We start from the raw sequence: 21,290 nt of genomic DNA, 5'->3' as shown, positions 1-21,290 counted from the left end.
TATATTAAAGAAACTAATTAGTTTATCCGTAGATCTTTACTTCGTACGGATAATTTTAGAACTTTTAAAAGATTTAAAAAAGAAATTCGGTCCGGAGGATCTAACTAAATGAGTTATTAGTTACGGTAATCCGGAAGAACATAATAATATATAAGGAACTAGCGGCCTAGAATAATATTATAGCGCCTAATATCTAGTATAAAGGCGTATGTTATGACTAGCCGATGTTAGAAATAGAATTATAATTAATAAATGAAATTAAGTTACTTATTTATGCGTTAGTTAAACCTAGAGACTTTAAGGTTCCCGCTAGTAATCTTTCTTTTCTTAATCCCTAATTCCCTAAGTTATAGAAGAAGTTAAGGATGAATAAAGCTAGATTCGTTTATGCTAGTATTAACTAGGGCATAAATAGGTACGGCGTAACTACTAGCTATAATTATAGTTTATATGGTAAACGGGTGTCCTCTAATAAGGTCATAAATATTTACCTATAAATTAGTAATTTATAGAGCTCTAAGCTTATATCTTAGGGAGGAGACTTCCCCTAAGACTCATTATTTTCTAATAAAGAAGAGTATAGTTCTAATATTACGCGCTCTTCTCCTTCTTCTTCTATTATAGTATTAACTATCTTTACTTCGGTTTCTAGGTACTATTAGATAAGGTATCTAAACTTTCCGTATTAATAGTAGGGTCTAATATTACCTTAGAGTTCTACTTTTCCTTTATGTATTAGATTTTCCGTTATCGTGTAAGGAGTGGGTCTCTATAATGATCTTAAAAAAGGCTACTCTCCTAAACTTCTACCTATTAAAAGAGTGGATTTACCTACTTATTCCTATTATTATTTCTTTACGCGGTCTTCCTAGGATGATGAAGATATATTTCTACTATTTTAATACTTAATCATACTTTATATAATAGGGTATACCTTTTAAAGGTATTCTTTAAATGAGATAGAGTCATCTTATTTAATTCCTACTAAATGAGTTTATAGTAGGGGATCTAATAAAGAGTAAAAATCCTCTTTCTATTATTCATGTAGAAGATTAGCCTCTAAAGCTAGGTATACGAACTCTAACTAGAACTTCTAAAGATCTATAGGAATTTTATAATGAAGGTCCTTTAGCTTCTTCTTTACATCCTTTCACTAATGCGGATTCTTAAATACTTACTTAAGCTAGTAATATAAGTTAGTATTAAGAACCGGATTGTCTATCTTTACGTAAGCACGTAAAAATAGTACTAGATGCTATGCTGCCTTACCCTATATCCTTAAGAGGATGTAACTTATAATAGCTTCCTTAGTATCTATAGTAGTACCTCTTTTAAAGTGGTCTTTATTACTACGGATTTTATTATTTATGAGTAGCTACTAATACTTATACGTGGGGTTTTAGCCGTTCGTTAATTCGGGTGGGTTAGGTACTCTTAGTATGTATTTCTTCTTCTTCTAGGATCTATTCTCTTCTAAATACTATGAACTTATTAACTTAATAGTATCTTCGCGTAACGTTATTTAATGACTTATAATTCTTTCTACTAAGTTAAGGATAACTTATTTAAGAGTCTTAATTTACATCTTTATGTGAATAGTAATATCCTATGTTTATCCCTTTATAAGGGGGGCAATCTCGGATTAATAGTTATTAGCTTCTTCTAGTAGAATATGCCTAAAAGCTTCTTTAACCTAAAATTATATCATGTAAAAAAGACCTTTCTCTTATACTTATATATTAAGCTTAACCGGTGATAGGGAGTAAAAAGATTATAATAAGAAGGGGAATACCTATCCTCTTCCTTCCTTAGATTCGTAAGGTAATTTAGTACCTTCACGTAAGGGTATTTATTGTTAACTACTAGACTCCTCTTAAGTACTAGTTACGTAGGCTTAATTCTTAGCTATACTATCTACGCATAGAATAGTCTTCTACTTTCTTATAAGTAGGTACGGGGAAGACGCCTCCTTAATGTTCGCATGCTATACTATAGCCTTATAAAGACTTCTATAGTTAATATATACTTAATACTCTTTAGTCTTTAGATAATACTAATATACCTCACTAAGATGACTTAAATTACCTTCTTAAATAATAGGCGGTTATGTATAAGGCTTAAGCTATATATATAGTATGTCTAGTTTAGGTATTCTAACACCTCCCTTAGGTAATAAAAAAGTAGGATAGGGATAATACCTAGAATGATCTTCTATATCTATCATAAATTATTAAGCGGCTAATATATAGGCTTTTACCTAAAGGCTATCTACTTAGTTAGACGTATATAAAATTAAAAGAACTTAATTAAAGTTAAGTAGAGAAGAGATGAAGTTAAGTGAAGTCTTATTAATTATTATAAATATAGAAGATGCTATGTACTCTTCTATCTTCTATATATATTTATATAAGAAGTGAAATGAGAACTAAACTCTCTCTTTACTACGCGAATTACCACTTTAGTTATGTTATTAAAATAGATAAGAAATTAATCTTCTTATTACTACGCGAAGTTTTATTAGCTATTAAGTAGGCTATGTATCCTTAGTAGTATTTATTATCTATTAGTACCGCCGGCTTACACGGCTTAGCCGGTTTATACGGCTTAGTTATAATTATCTTCGGCTTATTAAGTGATCGCGTAAGGGCGTAGTTATAATATGCTTACGTTACTAGCGTCTAATAGCTATCACGTCGCGTCTAACAGCCGCGTCTAATAGCTATCGCGATAATAACCGTAACCATAAAATCTAGGATACCCCTATACTACCTAGCCTACTACCTACTTAACTTACTAATAAACCTAAGGAAATAGACTAGGATACCCCTATACTATCTAACCTACTACCTACTTAACTAGCTAATAAACCTAAGGAAATAGACTAGGATTTCCCTATAAGCCCTCTCCCCCTATTATCTCTACTACTTATTATACTAGGCCTAATTAAGAAATAGTATACTATACTAAAGAGAACTATCCTAGTAGATACCTCTAAACCTAACCCTACCTACTAAGGAAAAAGGACTAGGTTTAGATTTCATCTAAACTTTAATACTACCTAGGAGGTAATTAATATAGCACTCTCTTATATCCTATATATAATAAACCTTATATATAGTATAAGTAAAAAGTAAAGACTCTATAACCTTAGTAACATCCTACGGGATTATACTAAGATAGGTTACGTAGGTAATACGTTATTAGTTCTTACTATATAAGTTTACTCCCTTAAAAATACTACTTATACGCTAGGAGTAAAGGTTTACTAGCTATAAAAGCCGGTTATTCTTCCTATAAACCTAGCTAAACTATTTTACGTAACCTAAGCCTAGAAAGTAACTACTACTAGAAAACTATATATAATAACTCCTTACCTAAAGATAACTATAAGCTAGCTACTACTCCCCTAAAGACCCTACGGGATATATAGGTTATTATCTAGTAGTAAAGTCCCTTCCTAGACTTTAACCCTCTCTCTATACGAAATAATATTAATAATACCTTTAAGAACGTAGGCATATCTAGCCCTATTATATTAATAGTAATATGTACGGAGAAGGGTAACATCCTACTTACTAGCTTACCCTAGTATAACTCTAAATTCCTTACCTCCTATAAGGACCTCTTTACTTACCTATTCCTAGATACTATAGTCTAGGAGAACTAAACCTAGTATAAGGTTATTACCTATAGCATCCCTCTTAAAGACCTACGCTTACTTAATATTAGATAATTTATTATAGAAGAGGTCCGTACCTTTAATCCTAGCCTTTCTATTATTAGAACTCTATACTAGCTTACTTTAGCCGAAAGGAGGGCTACCTAAAAAGTAGGGTTAGTTATTATAGCCTTCCATATAGTAAAAGAGGTAGAGATAGCCATCTTAAAGCTATTCTATCTTATAGGAGTAAGTATAAGGGTTATAAAACTCCTTAGGATTACTCTAGACGTGTAGTATATAAAGTATTAAGAATTTAGCTATAGCTCCTCTAGGTGTCATAATAGGACTAAATGCTTACTATATACTAGCCCCTACGCCATAGAAAAGCATAACTATAACTACTATATAAAGAGAGGTATGAAATATGCCTATATAGCATTAAAGTATAGTAACTATAACGGTACTTATTACTCCTAGGACCTAAACTATCCCTATTATCTAATAAAGCTATCCCCCTAGCATAGATATTAGGTTACCCTAAAATTATGCTATTAGGAATAGTACTAGAACACTATAGTAGAGTATATATATAATCTGCCTTACCTACTACCCTATACTATATTTACTTTTCTATGTACGCCTTCTTTCTACCCCCCTTCCTTTTATTACTCTTACTTCATGCTACCTATCTACTTAGATAATAGTAGGAAGGCTAGTTCTTAGCCCCCCCTTACCTAAAAAGAGCCTAGATAAACTATCTATCTATAATAACCCTATACTAACACTATACTAAGAATTATACTTTATTATATGAGACTCTTTTAACACTCTTCTTTAGTTTAGCTACTACTTCTTAAAAAAAGCCTATGCGTCAATAAGTTATTACTATATATAAAATTTTTAAAAAATTAAAAATTACTACACCCGCTATAACTCTATAGCGTAGGCTTATACGTATATAACTAAAGTTAGAAAGTAAAAACCTACCCTCTAAAGTATTATACTATGAGTATACCCGTACCTACCCCCTAGGGGGAGGCCCTACCTAACCTAGTTCTACTAGACGGCTATAACCATGAACCTAAGAAAATAGACTAAGATACCCCTATACTACCTAGCCTACTACCTACTTAACTAGCTAATAAACCTAAGGAAATAGACTAGGACTTCCCTATATGCCCTATCCCCCTATCATCCCTACTAATTATCGTACTAGGCCTAACTAAGAAATAGTACACTATACTAAAGAGAACTATCCTAGTAGATACCTCTAAACCTAACCCTACCTACTAAGGAAAAAGGACTAGGTTCGGATTTCATCTAAACTTTAATACTACCTAGGAGGTAATTAATATAGCACTCTCTTACATCCTATATATAATAAACCTTATATATAACATGAGTAAGAAGTAAAGACTCTATAACCTTAGTAACATCCTACGGGATTATACTAAGATAGGTCGCGTAGGTAATATATTATTAGTTCTTACTACTTAAGTTTACTCCCTTAAAAATACTACTTATATACTAGGAGTAAAGGTCTACTAGCTATAAAAGCTAGTTATCCTTCCTATAACCCTAGCTAACCTATTATACGTAACCTAAGCCTAGAAAGTAACTACTACCGGAAAACTATATATAACTCCTTACCTAAAGATAACTATAAAGCTAGCTACTACTCCCCTAAAGGCCCTACGGGATATATAGGTTATTATCTAGTAGTAAAGTCCCTTCCTAGACTTTAACCCTCTCTCTATATAAAATAATATTAATAACGCCTTTAAGAACGTAGGTATATCTAGCCTAGTTATGTTAATAGTAATATGTACGGAGAAAGGTAACATCCTACTTACCGGCTTACCCTAGTATAACTCTAAATTCCTTACCTCCTATAAGGACCTCTTTACTTACCTATTCCTAGATGCTATAGTCTAGGAGAACTAAACCTAGTATAAGGTTATTACCTATAGCATCCCTATAGAAGACCTACGCTTACTTAATATTAGATAATTCATTATAGAAGAGGTCTATACCTTTAATCCTAGCCTTTCTATTATTAGAACTCTATACTAGCTTACTTTAGCTAAAAGGAGGGCTACCTAAAAAGTAGGGTTAGTCATTATAGCCTTCCGTATAGTAAAAGAGGTAGAGATAGCTATCTTAAAGCTACTCTATCTTATAGGAGTAAGTATTAGGGTTATAAAGCTCCTTAAGATTACTCTAGATATATAGTATATAAAGTGTTAAGTATTTAGCTATAGCTCCTCTAGGTGTCGTAATAGGACTAAATGCTTACTATATACTAGCCCCTATACTATAGAGAAGCATAACTATAAATACTATATGAAGAGAGGCATAATATATACCTATATAGCATTAAAGTATAGTAACTATAACGGTACTTATTACTCCTAGGACCTAAACTATCCCTATTATCTAATAAAGCCATCCCCCTAGCATAAATATTAGGTAACCTTAAAGTTATACTATTAGGGATAGTACTAGAATGCTATAGTAGAGTATATATATAATCTACCTTACCTACTACCCTATACTATATTTACTTTTCTACGTACGCCTTCTTCCTACCCCCCTTCCTTTTATTACTCTTACTTCATGCTACCCGTCTACTTAGATAATAGTAGGAAGGCTAGTTCTTAGCCCCCCCTTACCTAAAAAGAGCCTAGATAAACTATCTATCTATAATAACCCTATACTAATACTATACTAAGAATTATACTTCATTATATAAGACTCTTTAGACGGGCATTCCTACTTACCTTATAAACGTATACGGCATCCCCTATAGATAGCTCCGTCTTAGATAGCCTATAGCTCTAGTAAGACGTAAAATAATTAATTAATTAATTAATTAATTAATCTATGAGACTCTTTAGCCGGGCATCCCTACTCACCTTATAAATGTATGCGGCATCCCCTATAGATAGCTCCGTCTTAGATAGCCTATGGCTCTAGTAAGACGTAAAATAATTAATTAATCAATCAATCAATCAATCAATCAATTAACTATTCATAATCTCTTTCACTAGTTTTCCTTTCATCAACGTCCCACTAACACCAACAACAATCGGGTCTGTGGTCTAGGGGTATGACACTCCCTTAGCAACATCAACAGTTCTCCTTCATAGGAAGCTTCTGATAGCGCTAGAGTAGCATGGGAGAGGTCCCGAGTTCAATTCTCGGCGGATCCAGCAGCTTCTGCTTCATTTAGATGACGGGGTAGCGTGGTGTTGAGTGGCGGTGAAGTTTTTTTCGTTCCAGGGGGGGGGGGGGGGGGGGGTTGGTTGTGGGGACGGCGACGCGACGCGACGCGAGACGAGTGGTGTACGGACGCAAGTACGACCGCACGATGGAGAGACGACGCGAAAACACCGAGGAAAATGGTCAGGATCTGTTTTGTCTCGCGCGTGATTGCGTGTCGTTGAAGTGTCGGGGGCTGTCGTCATGAGCGAAGTCTGTAGCCTGCCGCGCGTCCAACGCGCCAACTTGCAAGTTTTTGCCAGTGACGGTTCCAGGCTCTTTCGAGCGTCAAGATTCTTCACGACCACTCGTGCTCGCGGCAGACAGAACAATTCCAGACAAACACAGACAGACAGGACCACCGCGCGGCCTCGTCTTCTCGCCTCCGAAATGCCGCCGCCGCCTGCTCAGACGCTGAGCGACTGACCGGACCTGGGCTGACGACCCGACATGAACCGGCGCGGCGCGGCAGTTTTCGGGACGCAACCGCAAGCCGCGCAGGCAGTTTATCGCAGAGAAGTCCGCCCGACCCAAAGGGCCAAGATGAATCAAGCAGGCGGCTGGCCGGCCTTGGGCAGCACTCATTCAGCATTCAGCACCCGCGGGCCCCCGACCGACCTGACTGACTGACTAGCTTTTTATTCCTGATCGGAAAAGTCCCTCTTCTAGGAGATGTCTGGAAAATTCGCGCATCATGTATGCACTGATGATGGACCGACCCATGGGCGCTTGTTGTTTGGTGCGTGGGTGAAGGGAGATGACCAAGCGCGCTCTGAAAGCCGGTTTCATGGCATCTGTCACGTCGCAGGCGAGCAAGCAAGCGTGACTGTTGGACGCATTGACGTGACGAGCGAGATGAGATTGGCTGTTATGCTGGTATGTTTTCCGCTTGCTACGCAAACGTAATCGCTACTCTACCGCTCAAAGTCCGAGAGGCGACAAATGTAGGATATGGCAAAGACGTTGACATTTACGGCTCTCACTGCATGTAGTTCTGATGCACGCGCTTCCAACTGACCGACGGAGACCAGCTTGACAGGCAGCGCATACCATCAAGTTGGTACCTCAGCCAATGACTACAGCGGTCAAAAGAACTAGACCAAACGGGCGGTACGGGCGGTACGTTGCGGGCAGATTGGCAGATGGGCAGACGGATGGGCCCAGCCGTAGCGCATCGTGGCAGTGCGTTGAAATGAGAAATGAAGTTTTGAGACCTCAGACGGAACGAACGTCAGGTCCAGGCTCAGGCGAGCGCCGTCTGCTCCTTCAATTCATTTCATACCACGTCCCGGGAATTGGCTAAGGGCTTTTGCTCTGGCGAGTGTCTGTTCTATTCTGAACCTCGCGCGGCAACACTGAAGATTAGTCGCCCGCCGTGGTATTTTCTGATCATTACATGGTGGATCGTGAGATGTTTGCGCTTTGATCGTCGTGGTGGTCTGCATCTCGAGTGTTATGCAAATTCACTGTTCACATATCGTCCACACGATTTGAACATGAGTCTAGCATAACGGGCATCACTAACATCGCTTCCTCGGCACATCTTGAGTGTAGAAGCTAGATATGACCAGATAAAATTGTCTGAAGGGTCCGGTCCAGCCAGAAATCTTACTGCCCACTGTTTTCAATTGACCCAAGGTTCATTTGGCGCTGATGAATGATGGCATATGTGTAATGGACACACGCCACCACGATAGACGAAAGAGCGAACGAGGTTCGAGTAGAGTGGTAAAAATTAAACAGTACATAGTTGCCCAAGCATTCATGCAGTCGTTCTTCCTCAATGTGATTGCCTTCCACTCGACTTCTAGAAAGCTTTCAGTGGAGGCAGCTCGCCATCATAACAGACTTGCCACGCTACGAAAGAAAGAAACGTCAGCAATGAGCAGGGGTCAAGTTGAAAACAGCAGAGCAGAGGGTTGAGGAAAGGGGTCAAGGTTTTACTCACTCAACGGGAATGGAAAATAGCTGCCGCCATCTTCCCTCATGTACACGTAAAATCCGCCTGGACGCGGGACCTTCTTCAAGCGACCCGGGTCGCCAGGGGCACGACGCAGGCCGTCGAGTGCACCAACGGTGCGCAGCATGGCCGTGAGAGCAACCTGCGATGCGTTCTTTCCAAGACACGTGTGCGGGCCGGCGCCGTAGTTGATGTAGCTATCGAGCGGGCGGTCCACGCGGACTGTCTCCGGGTCAGGGAAGATGGTTGGGTCCTTCGCTGCCTTGTCCACAAACGACACAAAGACGTTGTCGCCGGCGGAGATGGGAATTGGTTTGGAGTCGGGCGATGAGGCAGGACCGTCATTGATTGTCGTACTGCTGCTCGCGCGTCTGTATGAGCCGAACGTGCCGTTGAGTCGGATGGCTTCCATGCAGTAGTGAAGGAGGAGCTCGTCAGACTCAGGGGTGTTGATTTTCGCAAGGCGGTTGATTTCAGGAAGATGAGCTTCGCCGGCTGGAGAAAGATAAAAGTCCAGGATTTGAGTAAACTGTTAAGCGTTAGCGCGAATCGGGAGAGAAGTAGTAGCTGAAACAGGGAACAAACCACTTGGGCCTGGTTCGGAATCATGGCGACAGCAGTCGGGAAAACTTGCGACCACGCAACTTGCTCGACACTCAGGCCAGACTCGAGCAGTCGACGTGTCATGTGTACGCCGTACTCGGTAAGGAAAGACTCGTTCTCGCGGAGAGAGTCGGCGACCTTCGCAACCCAGCTGGTCATGCTGACCGACTTGACGTTTGCCTTTTTACATATTGATTAGTACAGATCTCATAAGGTAACTGTGGAAACCTAGTACCTCGATGAGCTTCCCAAGTCCCTTGGCCACGGCCTTCGCAGCAAGGTGGAGTGGGAAAGACTTGGCAGGGTCCATGTCGAAGAAGATGCAGACGAAGATGACCGCAACTGCCATGTACATCTCGTGCTCAGTGAAAATGCCCTTTGGATGCTCGGCCGTCTTGAGAGGGAGGGAAAACACATTGGAAGCAAAGTGGACATGTGCCAGATTGCCAACACTGGACTCATTAGTACCTCACTCATGCATGTTTTGCACTGACGTACTCTCTGGTAATGTCGACGTGGTTGGTCCCAGCAATCTTGAACGACTTTTGGTGCAGGAGTTTCAAGGTGATGTACTCGTAGAATATCTTGATATCCTGGTTCCAGTTCTCCCGATACAAAGTCTTTGCCATTGTCTTTCTCTGTTTGGTGTTGAGAGGGGTATCGCCAGACCTGTTGACATTAGACATGTCAAAGAGCGGTATTCTGGACTCACAGCATGAAATTGGCTCCACCTGGGCCCATGAGTTCTTCCAAAGTTGCTCCCCAGGTGACCTTGAAGTTCTCTTGATTCTCCAAGACGGCCTTTGCACCAACGTAAGAGGTGATGTTGACTCTTGGTTTGATGAGGCCTGGGCGATCATACGAGTAGTGGCTTTCGCGACCAAGAGTTTGCATGATCTTTCGGTTCTCAGATGGAACGGTCATCTTGCTCCTCATCAGCTTTGTCATCAAATTGATCAAGTTGAAGGCTTACCGGGTAGTGTGCATAGATTGAGTTTGGCTTGAAGTGGTTCGGGAAGGCCCTGAGGAAAAGCTTGTAGAAGACGCATCCTTGCTCAATGTTGAGATCGTACTGCGCTTCAGTGTATCCCCAACTACCATCGTGTCAGTAATGATAAACGAACGCTCCCGGTTCACTCACTTTGTCAAATTTCTCGCATGATAGTCGACGGTGTAGAACCTGTCGCCGCGGACGAGGACAACTGCATCCGAAAGGATAGCCTTGGAAATGGTGAATGTCGGGGCGATTCCGACACCTGGCACCATGGGCGTTTTTGCTTCTTCCGTGACCAGACCTGGGTACAGCTCAACAAAGTCGGGATGATTGTACAGATGGCGCAATTGATCAGCGACTTTGGGATCACTGTTGATGTCCTCAAAAGTCTCGTGGGGCTTGAGGCCAAAAAACCTGCGGAATTCGTTCAAAGTAGCCAAGCCCCACTTCCTCGATTGTTGCATGCCCATGATTTCGACCGCCTTGAGAGCCTTCGGCACATTGTTCGCCCCGAAAGCACCTGCAAAAAATCAGCTTTGCCTAGCCGTCACATACAGATATCTTACCTGCAGTGTCCTCGATGCTGTCGGAGAGGATTTCAACCAAGTCATCATCGCTGAACTTGCCGTCAGATCCACGTGCAAGGCCTGCAAACTCGCGCTTCATGGGATCTTTGGGCAGAGTCTTGTCCCAAAGAGACAAGCCAGCAATCAGCTCTCCCATGGAGACTTCTGATGAGGGCTTCTTGAACAGCCGCTGGTATTCTTTCTCGGTCCATTCTTCGTCACGTTTGCTTGTAGCCGAATGCCAGCGGTATACCAAGTTGAATTCGGCAGAGACTTGGTTACCAACGCCACGTGGTGTGCCGTCTGTTCCAAAGACTTTGGCCATATCGACGCGAGGATCCAGCGTCCAGGTCGTATTACTCCTGTTGAGATTCTGTCCATTTCATTAGCAAAGAAGGCTCAATCGCAACACGTGGTAACACTTACGACAATGGTCCTAAGGTAATCGCCCAAAGTGATATTCATATACAGACCGCACGTGATCAACCTGCCCGTTTGAAAAAGATCATTGTCGTATTTTTTCCACTTCTCCGCCAGATGGTCAGGTGATAGACCGTTCGGATTTGGCTTGGTGAAACGTCCCATTTCGTTGATAGCGGCAAGCTGTTCGACGACGTAGTTGTGGAATCGGTTGAACATGATCAAGAGGACACCGCAACCAGGAGGGAACCCGAGCAGGCGCTCCTCTGCGAAGCAATCAGGCTTCAATTTGCCATCTTTGAAAGTGCGGATCTGGTCCTGATCATTTTGGTTGTCACCGTACAGCGGCGACAAGTCGAGGTATGACGAGGTTTTTGATATTGAAATGTCCTTGTGGTCGGTTTGGAAGAGATCATGGATAATCAGAGAAGCCCAGTAGAACAGGATGCTAGAAACCTTGTTGGGATGTTCTCGAAACTCTTCTCGAGCAAAGACAGCGTCAAAGACAAGACCTGGGTCGGGAAGTGCTCCTTGCTGAATAGTCTTGGGCTGCACGCTGCGAGCATATGGAGTGTTCGCTACTAAGTGTTAGCATTGTTCAGTGATTGATAAGAATATCTCACCTGCTCCTAAGTGAGGATACATGATATTCTGCATCTGTTAGCTGATCCGTGTCACCTCTTTTGCGCAAAACACACGTTGAAAGAGCCATCGGCCATGCGGTACGTGAATCGATCGCCGAGATATCTAGCAACGGTCAGCATCAGCTCTTGAAAATTGGCATTGAGATCATACGAGAGAGGAGGGTGCTGTAAACAGTCCCACAGCTCATCGACAAAGGCATTCGTAAGGTCTGTTCTGACTGAAGAATTTCCAGGAAGAGCGGAGACGAGCTGCGTAAAGCATTAGCAGGATTCCGATGAGCTGATCCATGCACAGTGGGTTCCAAAAGAAGCCATGACGCATGGGATTGCAACTGCTCCAGGGGCATTCGTTCGCTGCTATAGATGAAGCCAAAGAACTGTCGTTCGCCACAACAGTCGCACCTATGGAGCTGTCGCTAACTACCGCAAATAGACTCAGATAGTACCATTTCCTTCCAGACACACTGTACAAAAGATGGACTTACCTGGATGACCCGCTCCATCAGATATGTCTTGTCGTCAAGGAGCTCCTTCTTTGCTTTGTTGGTCAGTGCATCTCTGAGGGTCTTGTAGTCCTTGATCCCCAGAGATTTGAGATTGTCCATCAGCCCCGCCGGGGACTCCTTCTGAACATAAGAACCATCGCCAGTCTGAGTTGGCAAGGGCCGCTGGGACGCGTGGAGAACGGTAGCAAACTGAGTGAATAGGCTATTGGACTCCTCATTTGAGCTCGCGTCAGAATGCGAATCCTTGGGGGAAGGGCGTTCGTCTGGACTTGTTGGATGCGCGCTGTCTTTTCTTGAATAGCCGTTCGCAGTCCCGTCTTCCTTCCTCTTGTCCCGTTTGAAACTGGTAGAAATCCGGCGCAGCATTGTTGGGGCTTGCCAAATGGTAACTGCGAAGAAAAGAGTAAGAAAGGTAAGAGAAGTTGTGGAAAGAGTCATTGGGAATGTACGTCAGTTTTTTTAGCGGGTTGTAACCAAAGATCGAGATAGACGGCGGATTGCTGCGGACTTATCAAAAGTGCAGGCCGAGTGCAAGCAAACCAGCGCTTGAAAAGGAGTGTATGTAGGAGATCGGCAGGGTGATGGTCCCAAGTGCTACAGATGTACGTGCACCAACACATCATATCTTGACGCAATGGGAATCAAGGCATGCGGTGATTCCGAAGAGCCATTGAACATCTTTGGAGGCAGAGATCATCGCCTGCGCAAGCCATCAATTGAGGCATCTCAGCTGGCGGGTGTGCTTTTGCTTCAATTTTGCGCCAATTGTCGCGTCCACAATGTCAAGGGCATATGCCATTGGATCGGCTTTGCAGAAGTGATGTGTGAAGAGAGACTCCACAGTGCTTGCCTTTGGCGATCCCACGGCAGGCTTCCGTCGGGTTGTGATGCATCACCTGAGGCAGTGGGTTCTACAAAAGAGATATTGCGTGGGCTCCACAGCGCCAAATCGTTGCATGAGATGCTGTCAGCGGTTCCGAGGCGACGGGGAGGCGGGTTGGGTGCTGGGCCAAGGAAGATATCAGAGAGATGGCAGACGTGGCTCGAGAAAAACCAAATAGTCGTCACATTGGGAGCTTTTGGTGGTGTAGGTTGGAAGAAGTGGCGAGCTGAATTTTGACCACTTGATATGCCAATCGATGTTTTAGAACGCCATTTTGGTAGCCTCACACGTACACGAGCCGGATTAGAGGTGCGGTGCGACGAGACGCAAAGTGAGGAGCTGCCACCAAGCCACGAGCGACAGGCGAGCTGCCGCAGATGAAGAGGTGATGTCCAATGCAGAGCCCCCAGATGGATCTGCCAAGGGCGGGTGGTCGGCTGTACGACAATGGAGAATTGGACGAGGCGAATGAGAGATGCAGTGGGTTGGAGGAAAGAGGTGGTTGTGGTGCCGCTGAGGGAGGGCAGTGGTGCCACAGCCGTGCAACACCAAACCATGGTCCATGTCGCCTTTGGCCGCCGACCACAGCTCGCACAACACATTGACGTCTGCCCTGCACGCTGCCGCGACCGACCCGCAAGCTACGAAAATGCTCCATGTATCTTAATGGCACGGCGATGACCGGTGAAGCTGTACTTCCCATTGCGGCCAGACAATGTGCTGATCAATGGCCAATTGGAATGCTGTGGTCATCTGCAATCTCGTCCCCGCCCTTTTGAACACCATGGCGACAGGTCTCACCCGCGTTGGTCGATGGCTTCATTGTCTGTGGCTTCATTGTCGAATGCACCATAATCGGCGATCATGTGCTGGCGCCGCCTTTCTGGCTTTCCAACCACCTCATAAATCTGGGCGTGCTTGAGGCTCATCCTCGCTAAGCATCAACTCCATCATGTCTCCTGAGGATGCTCCATTCACTTTCGGGCGGAGTTCGAGAGGGGCCAGCCCGAGAGGTGATGCGCCATTCCAACCTGCGCAGCTTGCCCTCCAGAAGCGTGGCCAGCGGAAATTTGTCCTGTGTTTTGATGGAACTGGCAATAAGTTTTCCGGCACAAATTCCGACTCTAATATTTTGAAAATTTACCGAATGCTCGATAGAGGTAATTTGAGACCTATATAAAGCTTCAACTAGCTAATTGTTTAGGGGATGGCTCACAATTTCACTACTACCAGCCCGGAATTGGGACCTACGTTACGACAGGCTCCTACAGCCATACTTCTCACTATGCAAGATTCAAATCTTGGTATCTGAAAGCCAAAGACTCCGCAATCGGAACATCGTTTGCTGAACATGTCATGGGGGGCTACAAGGTGAGTGATCCGTCTGAGACCCCTGAGTTTTTACTCATTCGAACTCCAGTTCCTCATGCGCTACTATCTCCCTGGAGATGAAATCTACTTTTTCGGCTTCTCGCGGGGCGCTTACACTGCTCGCTTCTTGGCAGAAATGCTCGACCACACTGGGCTACTCACTGCAGGAAACGAAGAAATGTGCCGCTTTGCATGGAAGACTTTCCAAAAGTGGCAAACTCGCCAGGAGCGCACTGAAGAAGAGAGAAAAGAAAAAAGATACCTCCGCGACTTTATGTGCGCCTTTCGCGAGACTTTTAGCCGTCCAGTGCGCCGCATCCGTTTTCTGGGACTATTTGATACCGTCAACAGCGTTCCCACATTTGAAAATGCGTGGATGCAGCGCAGCAAGTTCCCCTACACGGCTCGCAGTACCGCCAGAGTTATTCGACACGCCGTGGCCATCGATGAGAGACGAGCCAAATTCCGCCAGGACCTGATCTCGGAAGTCAAGACGACCAAGAAGCGGCGCCATCACCATCGATGGGACATCGGCAGACGTTCCAACGTCGTTGAAGAAGACGAGGATCACCTGGCCGTCCGAAACAAGCCAGAGCAGAGCCCTTCCCACAGCCCAGAACGGCACAATGCCTTCAACCGCAAGCTCAACATTCCGAGAGCCTACAGGGATAGCTCGGAGACGTCTGGTCTACGATCTCTCAGCCCTGGCCTATCACCGACAGGATTCAGAGGGCGTTCTCGTGCTGTCAGCGATGTCTCACAGCCCTCTTCGGCGCCTGATAGGCATGATACGGGATACGACTCGGACCAAGACCCGCAAGACATTCAAGAAGTGTGGTTTGCCGGATGTCATGCGGTAGGAGTTTCCTCCACTACCCCGTGGACTCAACAAGCTAATCACTGACACTCGACAGGACATTGGCGGAGGATGGCCCCTAGACAAGGACGAAGACACGGCACTTAGCCACATTCCGCTGGTTTGGATGGTGCGCGAAGCTCAGCGGGCGGGGTTGCAGTTTGACGAGAAGAAGCTGCGGGCACTCAACTGCTGCGCCGTCGACGAGCCATCCGAGTATGTACGGCGCGACACGGTCATTGCATCACCCATGCCGTCGAGCATGTCTTCGCCTGTCGGATCGCCGCCACCGCCGCCAGTGCCGCCCATCAACGTCATCCACCCCTCTCCGCTGAACGAAAATGGTCCCTTCATGTCTGAAGAAGCTCGGAACCACAAGCTCCAGCACAACAACAACAACAACAACAACCACAGCAAAGAGGAAGATGAAAACAACGACGGCAAGCACCACAAGCCGACCAAAAAGGAATTCCACGCCTCTCTCCACTCAGCCGCGACGCGGGGCAAGCTGCACGACGTACTATGCTTCAACAACGGGGTCCCGCACTTCAGCGTCATGTGCTGGAACCTGATGGAGTGGATCCCGTTCCGGCGCATGGACCTGTGCGAGGACGGCTCGTGGAAGAGCATCACCTGGCCGCTGCCCAAGGGCGAGGTGCGCGACGTGCCCATGGACGTCCTCGTCCACCACTCCGTCATCAAGCGCATGCAGCACGATCCCGATTACCGCCCCGGCAACCTCATCGTTGGTGGCGGGGGCAGGGGCGTCAGGAGGGCCCCGGATCAGATGGGCATGGGTAGGTGGAAGATTGTTGGCGAGGAGGGCGATCCGATTGGGGAGACGCATGCGAGGGCTTGAGCCGTGGTGTTGAGTTGATGTAGTGAAATTTACAATTGAGTCATTGCTAGCAAGCATTATGGTCTCTGCTCGAATTCTGGTCAGTGACTAGGACAACCGTATCCAAGCTCTTTCGACTGAAGTTCCAACCAACGAGGAGCACCAAAGCTTCCAAAGGTGATCATGGCACCATCTTCAGCTACCCACCTGCCTTCAAATCCGGAGAGCAAAGGAATTGCATTGGCTGCGACGTTGGCGTTAGGGCTGAGACAACCCTTGTGAGCACCTGACGATCGTTTTTCTCATGCAAAGAAGACAATGGGTGGCGAATTTGAGCCATATTTCCTTGTTTCAATGCTCAGATCTCGCCTGGAAAATCAGGCGGCAGGAGCCAAGGAGTGGTGAGGCCTGCTCTGCAAAATGATGGGCTTAAGGGTTGGAGTTTTGATCTCGAAAGCAGCACAAAGCTTGCGTTTGGTTCATATCGGTCTTCATGATCTATTCCTCAACCAGCTCCTTATGATATGTGCGACATCCGCCGAGCCACCTTAGTCCTTCTTCAAGTCCTTGTAAACCTCCTGGATACCGTCTCTCGTGATGATCATCATCTGCAGTCCGTCACCGACCTCGATGTGCCTCTCCACCGCACTCGAGAACGCATCTTGCACCAACTCCTCGACGTCATTCCTCGGCAACGGCTCACGCGGCCTTTCGACCAACGCGTGGCCCACACCACTGCCCGGAACGTACTGATTCTTGTAGTTGACCTGGTTGTCGAGGAAGGGCATGATGAGACTGGAGGCCGCACCCGCCGCGCGGCACTGCTCACGTTCGTAGCTGCCGACGGGGTCGTAGCTGTACAAGGCGCCGCGGCCCTCCTCGTCCAAGCCGCCCAGGATCGCGTGCACATAGTAGGGGAAGAAGCGCTTGTTGTAGAGAATGTGCGAGAGGCGCTGGGCGCATGCGGCGACGCTCATCGGCTTGCCGTGCTGGTACTTGTACATCTTGACAATCGTGTCAAGGCGTTCCTTGAGGGCCGCTCCGTCCGCCGCGAAGCCTACTACTGCAAGCACCATCCGGGCACCTTCATTGTTGGAGCCTTCGCCGCCGATCTTGAACAGCTTGGGAGAGTAGCGCGTGTTGATGTTGTAGCCGGAGGTGCTGCGGGTGTCGCCTGCGAGGATCGAGAAGTCTTTGCCGGAGATGCCCAGGGTGGAACCGCCGTTGTCAGTGTAGCTGAGAGATATTAGCTTGGTCAAATGATGCTAGGGAAGGTGAGAGCCATACGGGTAAAATCCGTGTTGCCTCTCGCCTGATGCCTCTGTTGCGGTCATGGGCGTCTGTCTGAATGAATAGCCTGGGGCGCCATTTGGCGGAGCACCGGTGAAAATCGACGCCATTTCAAGGTGGAGAGAAGGTGCAGATGGGGGTCGGGAGGCGAAAAGAGAAGGATGAGGCGATTTGGCAGTGGATGAGTGTTGGATGTTGTTGGTTGGTGGTGGAGCTGGGAAGCTCACGTAGCTGTGAGCTGCCTGGCGCGCCAAGCCCGCCAACCCCAGATCGATGTCACCGCGACGGCTCGTCCCAGCCCAAGCACAACACTCATACAATGCTCGGACTTGACGACTATGAAAGCAGTGGAGATGAGGGCGTGAAAGTTCCTCGGCATGACCAGGTAAGAAAACACAGTGTAGAGATCAAACCGAATTGGACGGATGGCTACTAATTAAGGACGTCTTAGACGGCCAAACCCACGTCGGCGATCCCTCCAGAGCAGGCGAAAGAGAGTAAGAGGGCATATCCAGAGAAATGGAACGATTCTAAGGTTGTTGCAGCAAACGGAGCAGCAGAAGAGCCGCCAGAACAAATATCGCAACCATCAACCCCACCACCCGCCGACACAGCGCCTGCTCCAGGACCTTCACTACCTCAAAAGCAAGACATACCGGTCGATGCTCCCGCATCGGGACCCACGCTACCACCAACCAACGATTCGGGCGACTCGAATGGTGCAGAGTCGGCGCCACTGTCACCATACTCTGCCGCGCGCGCAGCAGTACGAAGCTTGACCATGCCAAAAGCACCCAATTTCGACATTCCACCATCGCCGCCGGGGTCTCCTCCTCCCAAGACCACCGCGCAATTCTCGCACTTCCTAGAGATCAAAAAGAAGGGGCATCACTTCAACGACAGGCTCGAGAATACATCTGCGCTGCGGAACCCAAGTTTGCTGCAGAGGTTGCAGACATTTGCTGGAATCGACGGCGAACAGCAGTATGCTACGACACTGCCAGAGGACGTGGCCTTGCCGACTAAGTTCCCACGGTGGGCGTACGCAGAAGAGTTGGCCAAGTCGCAGCAAGAAGTAGGTCGCAAGCGGGAGGAGGAGCAAAGAAAAAGTCAAAAAGTGGAGTTTGTGCCAGAGAGCTCATCGGGACTGGGCTTGGGCAGTGGAAAGGGCACCAGCATGGCGGAGAGGGTCAGAGCGGGGTTGAGTAGAGAGATTTCTGGGTCGCCGGCTACATCGGATAGCGGGAAGCGAAGGGATGACCAGAAGAAAGATTACGACTATGAAACGCGCAAAAGGAGCAGGTTTGACAGGTAAAACCAAGCTTGAAGTGGATGCTGGGGGGATGCGGATTGGAGGACAGATGCCCATGATACTGTCCCAAGCGAGCCAGCCAAACCGATCTCCAGCCAAGGCGGTCATTTCTAGAACCAACATTTGAAAATACCCAGGAATCAGCCAAAGCAAACAATGGTCAGGGCGGGAGCATAGAGAATACTGGACCGTTTCTACTTGATGATTATGTAATGTGTCTCTGCCGTGTGATTGGCCAAGGCAGCTACCAGGCTGCGCGTCGGGTCCGACGACAGCTCCAGAGCTTCAGTCTCCAACATCACCACCACCCGCCGTCCATCTCTCCATTTTCCACCACACTCCCCTCCGACCTCCTCACCTCAACCCCAAAACCTCCCTCCCTGCCCAACCGCTTCCGCCCCTACCAAAATGAACCACCTCCCGCAAGCCTGGGGCCGAGTAAGACGTCACCACTGGCAGCCTGCCAGGTCTACGAGCTATAGCTAACATTCACATCACAGCCCAGAGATGACATCTACGGCGCCTATGACCACTCCTTTCTGCAACAGGCTGGTCCGACACAACACACACAACGACCGATCGTGACGGGTACCAGCGTGGTGGCGGTCAAGTTCAAGGACGGCATTGTTATGGCGGCCGACAACCTAGGTACGTGGAGCGGAGCCCACATCTCTACCGAATCCGAACACATTCGTCCTTCTCGAGTTATCCGTCTCCCGCGCAAGAGTTGAAACTGACGGCCAACACCAGCATCGTACGGCTCCCTCGCCCGCTTCACCGACGTCAAACGGCTGCGACAGTTTGGTCCGCACACGGTCCTCGGCTTCGGCGGCGATGTCAGCGACATGCAGTATCTGGACCGGCTTCTGACGTCGCTCTCGATCCGGGAGGAATACAGCGCGTCGTCGGGCTCAGCCGACGACGACAGCACCAACAACGCAGACGCGGCGACGACGCTCAACGCCAAGAACCTGCACACGTACGTATCCAAGGTGCTGTACAAGCGCCGCAGCGACTTCAACCCGCTGTGGAACGTGGTGCTCATCGGCGGCTTCGACCACGGCGGCGCGCCCTTCCTGGCCAGCGCTGACCTGCTCGGCACCACCTTCAGCGCCCCCGCGCTGGCCACGGGCTTCGGTGCCCACCTGGCCACGCCCGTCTTGCGCCGCGCCGTCCCCGACGAGGCCGCCGCTGCGAACCTCAGCCGCGACGACGCCGTCAACCTCGTCAAGGAGTGCATGAAGGTCCTGTTCTACCGCGACGCCCGCAGCTTGGACTGCTACTCGATTGCCGTTGTGCAGAAGGACAAGGAGCTTGAGCTCAAACAGGCGGAGCAGCTGGAGAAGCAGAGCTGGGCGTTTGCCGACCGGATTCGCGGTTACGGCACGCAGGTGAATTAGACGGCGGCTGTCTTTCGGTGGGATCTGGCACAGCTGGACAGAGGCAGATCGTGAGTGAAGCAAGTTGAAGCGCTCTTTTGAAGGCCAGCCCATCCTGAGAGGTGGATTCGATCAGATCAGACGGGACAGGGCAATGCGAGTGGGGATAGAGAAACCAGACACCTATGAATCTACCATCAAACTACCACATACCCGTCAGCAAAGACGTGTATTGGCGCTTGTTTGATACCGAAATAATGACAATGCGTCAGCCACAGCTGCTCGCGGAAAGCTGCCTACTAATGCCTCAGGTATCAGCCACCGAACACGGCACGACTCAAAGCACCCTGAACTCTAAGATTAAGCTTAAGTTTATATTGTCCTCACGACCGATCATCTTCTCCACCTCTACCAGCCAAAAGCACGATTATCCTCCCTGCCTGCCACTCGCTCAATTTTCTTTCCATCTCTTCCAACACAGCCTGTCATGCCATGATGCGAAACGAACGAATCACAAAAGAGCAATGCAGCCAGCCAGCCAAACAAAATCAATCAGATGGTATATGCAAGTTCCACCCATGCATGCGTGCAATGCCTCTCTCTCTCTCTCTCTCTCTCTCTCTCTCGCTCTCCAATGTATCTCGCGTAAAGCAAGCCACCCACCCAACTCGCCTGGTATCGATCGGAAAAGACATAAAAGGGGGAAGAGAAAATACATGAGAGAGAAATGCGGGTCTAAGTCGTGT

General features: G+C 47.1%; 5 protein-coding genes and 1 non-coding gene across 6 annotated transcripts; 4 read left to right on the top strand and 2 right to left on the bottom strand.

The window, feature by feature from the left end:
- The first annotated feature begins 6,751 nt into the window (after positions 1 to 6,751).
- On the top strand, positions 6,752 to 6,873 carry IWZ02DRAFT_t122. The gene has a single exon. It is a non-coding gene; the product is annotated as a tRNA-Ala (tRNA).
- Positions 6,874 to 8,853: 1,980 nt separating this feature from the next.
- Positions 8,854 to 13,193, bottom strand: IWZ02DRAFT_111915 (fatty acid oxygenase). Its single transcript, XM_066761375.1, has 13 exons — positions 12,595 to 13,193; positions 12,261 to 12,358; positions 12,164 to 12,212; positions 12,089 to 12,116; positions 11,472 to 12,043; positions 11,046 to 11,418; positions 10,627 to 10,999; positions 10,459 to 10,579; positions 10,198 to 10,409; positions 9,984 to 10,154; positions 9,721 to 9,937; positions 9,468 to 9,665; positions 8,854 to 9,411 (listed from the first exon to the last, which is right to left on the bottom strand). Exons 1-13 carry the CDS (start codon positions 13,051 to 13,053, stop codon positions 8,863 to 8,865), a joined length of 3,420 nt encoding a protein of 1,139 aa, XP_066618268.1. The 5' UTR covers positions 13,054 to 13,193; the 3' UTR covers positions 8,854 to 8,862.
- A 1,098-nt stretch (positions 13,194 to 14,291) lies between these two features.
- On the top strand, positions 14,292 to 16,836 carry IWZ02DRAFT_111779 (uncharacterized protein). The gene is made up of 4 exons (XM_066761374.1): positions 14,292 to 14,658; positions 14,703 to 14,869; positions 14,919 to 15,725; positions 15,784 to 16,836. The coding sequence occupies exons 1-4, from the start codon at positions 14,451 to 14,453 to the stop codon at positions 16,582 to 16,584; spliced, it is 1,983 nt and encodes a 660-aa protein (XP_066618267.1). The 5' UTR covers positions 14,292 to 14,450; the 3' UTR covers positions 16,585 to 16,836.
- Positions 16,837 to 17,111: 275 nt separating this feature from the next.
- Positions 17,112 to 17,963, bottom strand: IWZ02DRAFT_472217 (proteasome subunit beta type-1 precursor; the record flags this gene model as incomplete). Its single annotated transcript, XM_066768934.1, has 2 exons — positions 17,112 to 17,799; positions 17,851 to 17,963. The coding sequence occupies 2 exons, from the start codon at positions 17,961 to 17,963 to the stop codon at positions 17,112 to 17,114; spliced, it is 801 nt and encodes a 266-aa protein (XP_066618266.1).
- A 98-nt stretch (positions 17,964 to 18,061) lies between these two features.
- IWZ02DRAFT_464035 (HCNGP-like protein-domain-containing protein) lies at positions 18,062 to 19,357 on the top strand. The gene is made up of 3 exons (XM_066768379.1): positions 18,062 to 18,238; positions 18,305 to 18,350; positions 18,399 to 19,357. Exons 1-3 carry the CDS (start codon positions 18,173 to 18,175, stop codon positions 19,166 to 19,168), a joined length of 882 nt encoding a protein of 293 aa, XP_066618265.1. The 5' UTR covers positions 18,062 to 18,172; the 3' UTR covers positions 19,169 to 19,357.
- IWZ02DRAFT_427453 (nucleophile aminohydrolase) lies at positions 19,358 to 20,845 on the top strand. Its single transcript, XM_066765916.1, has 3 exons — positions 19,358 to 19,603; positions 19,666 to 19,813; positions 19,916 to 20,845. Exons 1-3 carry the CDS (start codon positions 19,574 to 19,576, stop codon positions 20,563 to 20,565), a joined length of 828 nt encoding a protein of 275 aa, XP_066618264.1. The 5' UTR covers positions 19,358 to 19,573; the 3' UTR covers positions 20,566 to 20,845.
- Positions 20,846 to 21,290: the final 445 nt, after the last annotated feature.

The sequence above is a fragment of the Phyllosticta citriasiana genome, assembly GCF_038021145.1.
Source record: "Phyllosticta citriasiana strain CBS 120426 chromosome Unknown IWZ02scaffold_18, whole genome shotgun sequence".
NCBI lineage: Eukaryota > Fungi > Ascomycota > Dothideomycetes > Botryosphaeriales > Phyllostictaceae > Phyllosticta > Phyllosticta citriasiana.
This window is presented reverse-complemented; position numbering and strand designations above follow the sequence as displayed.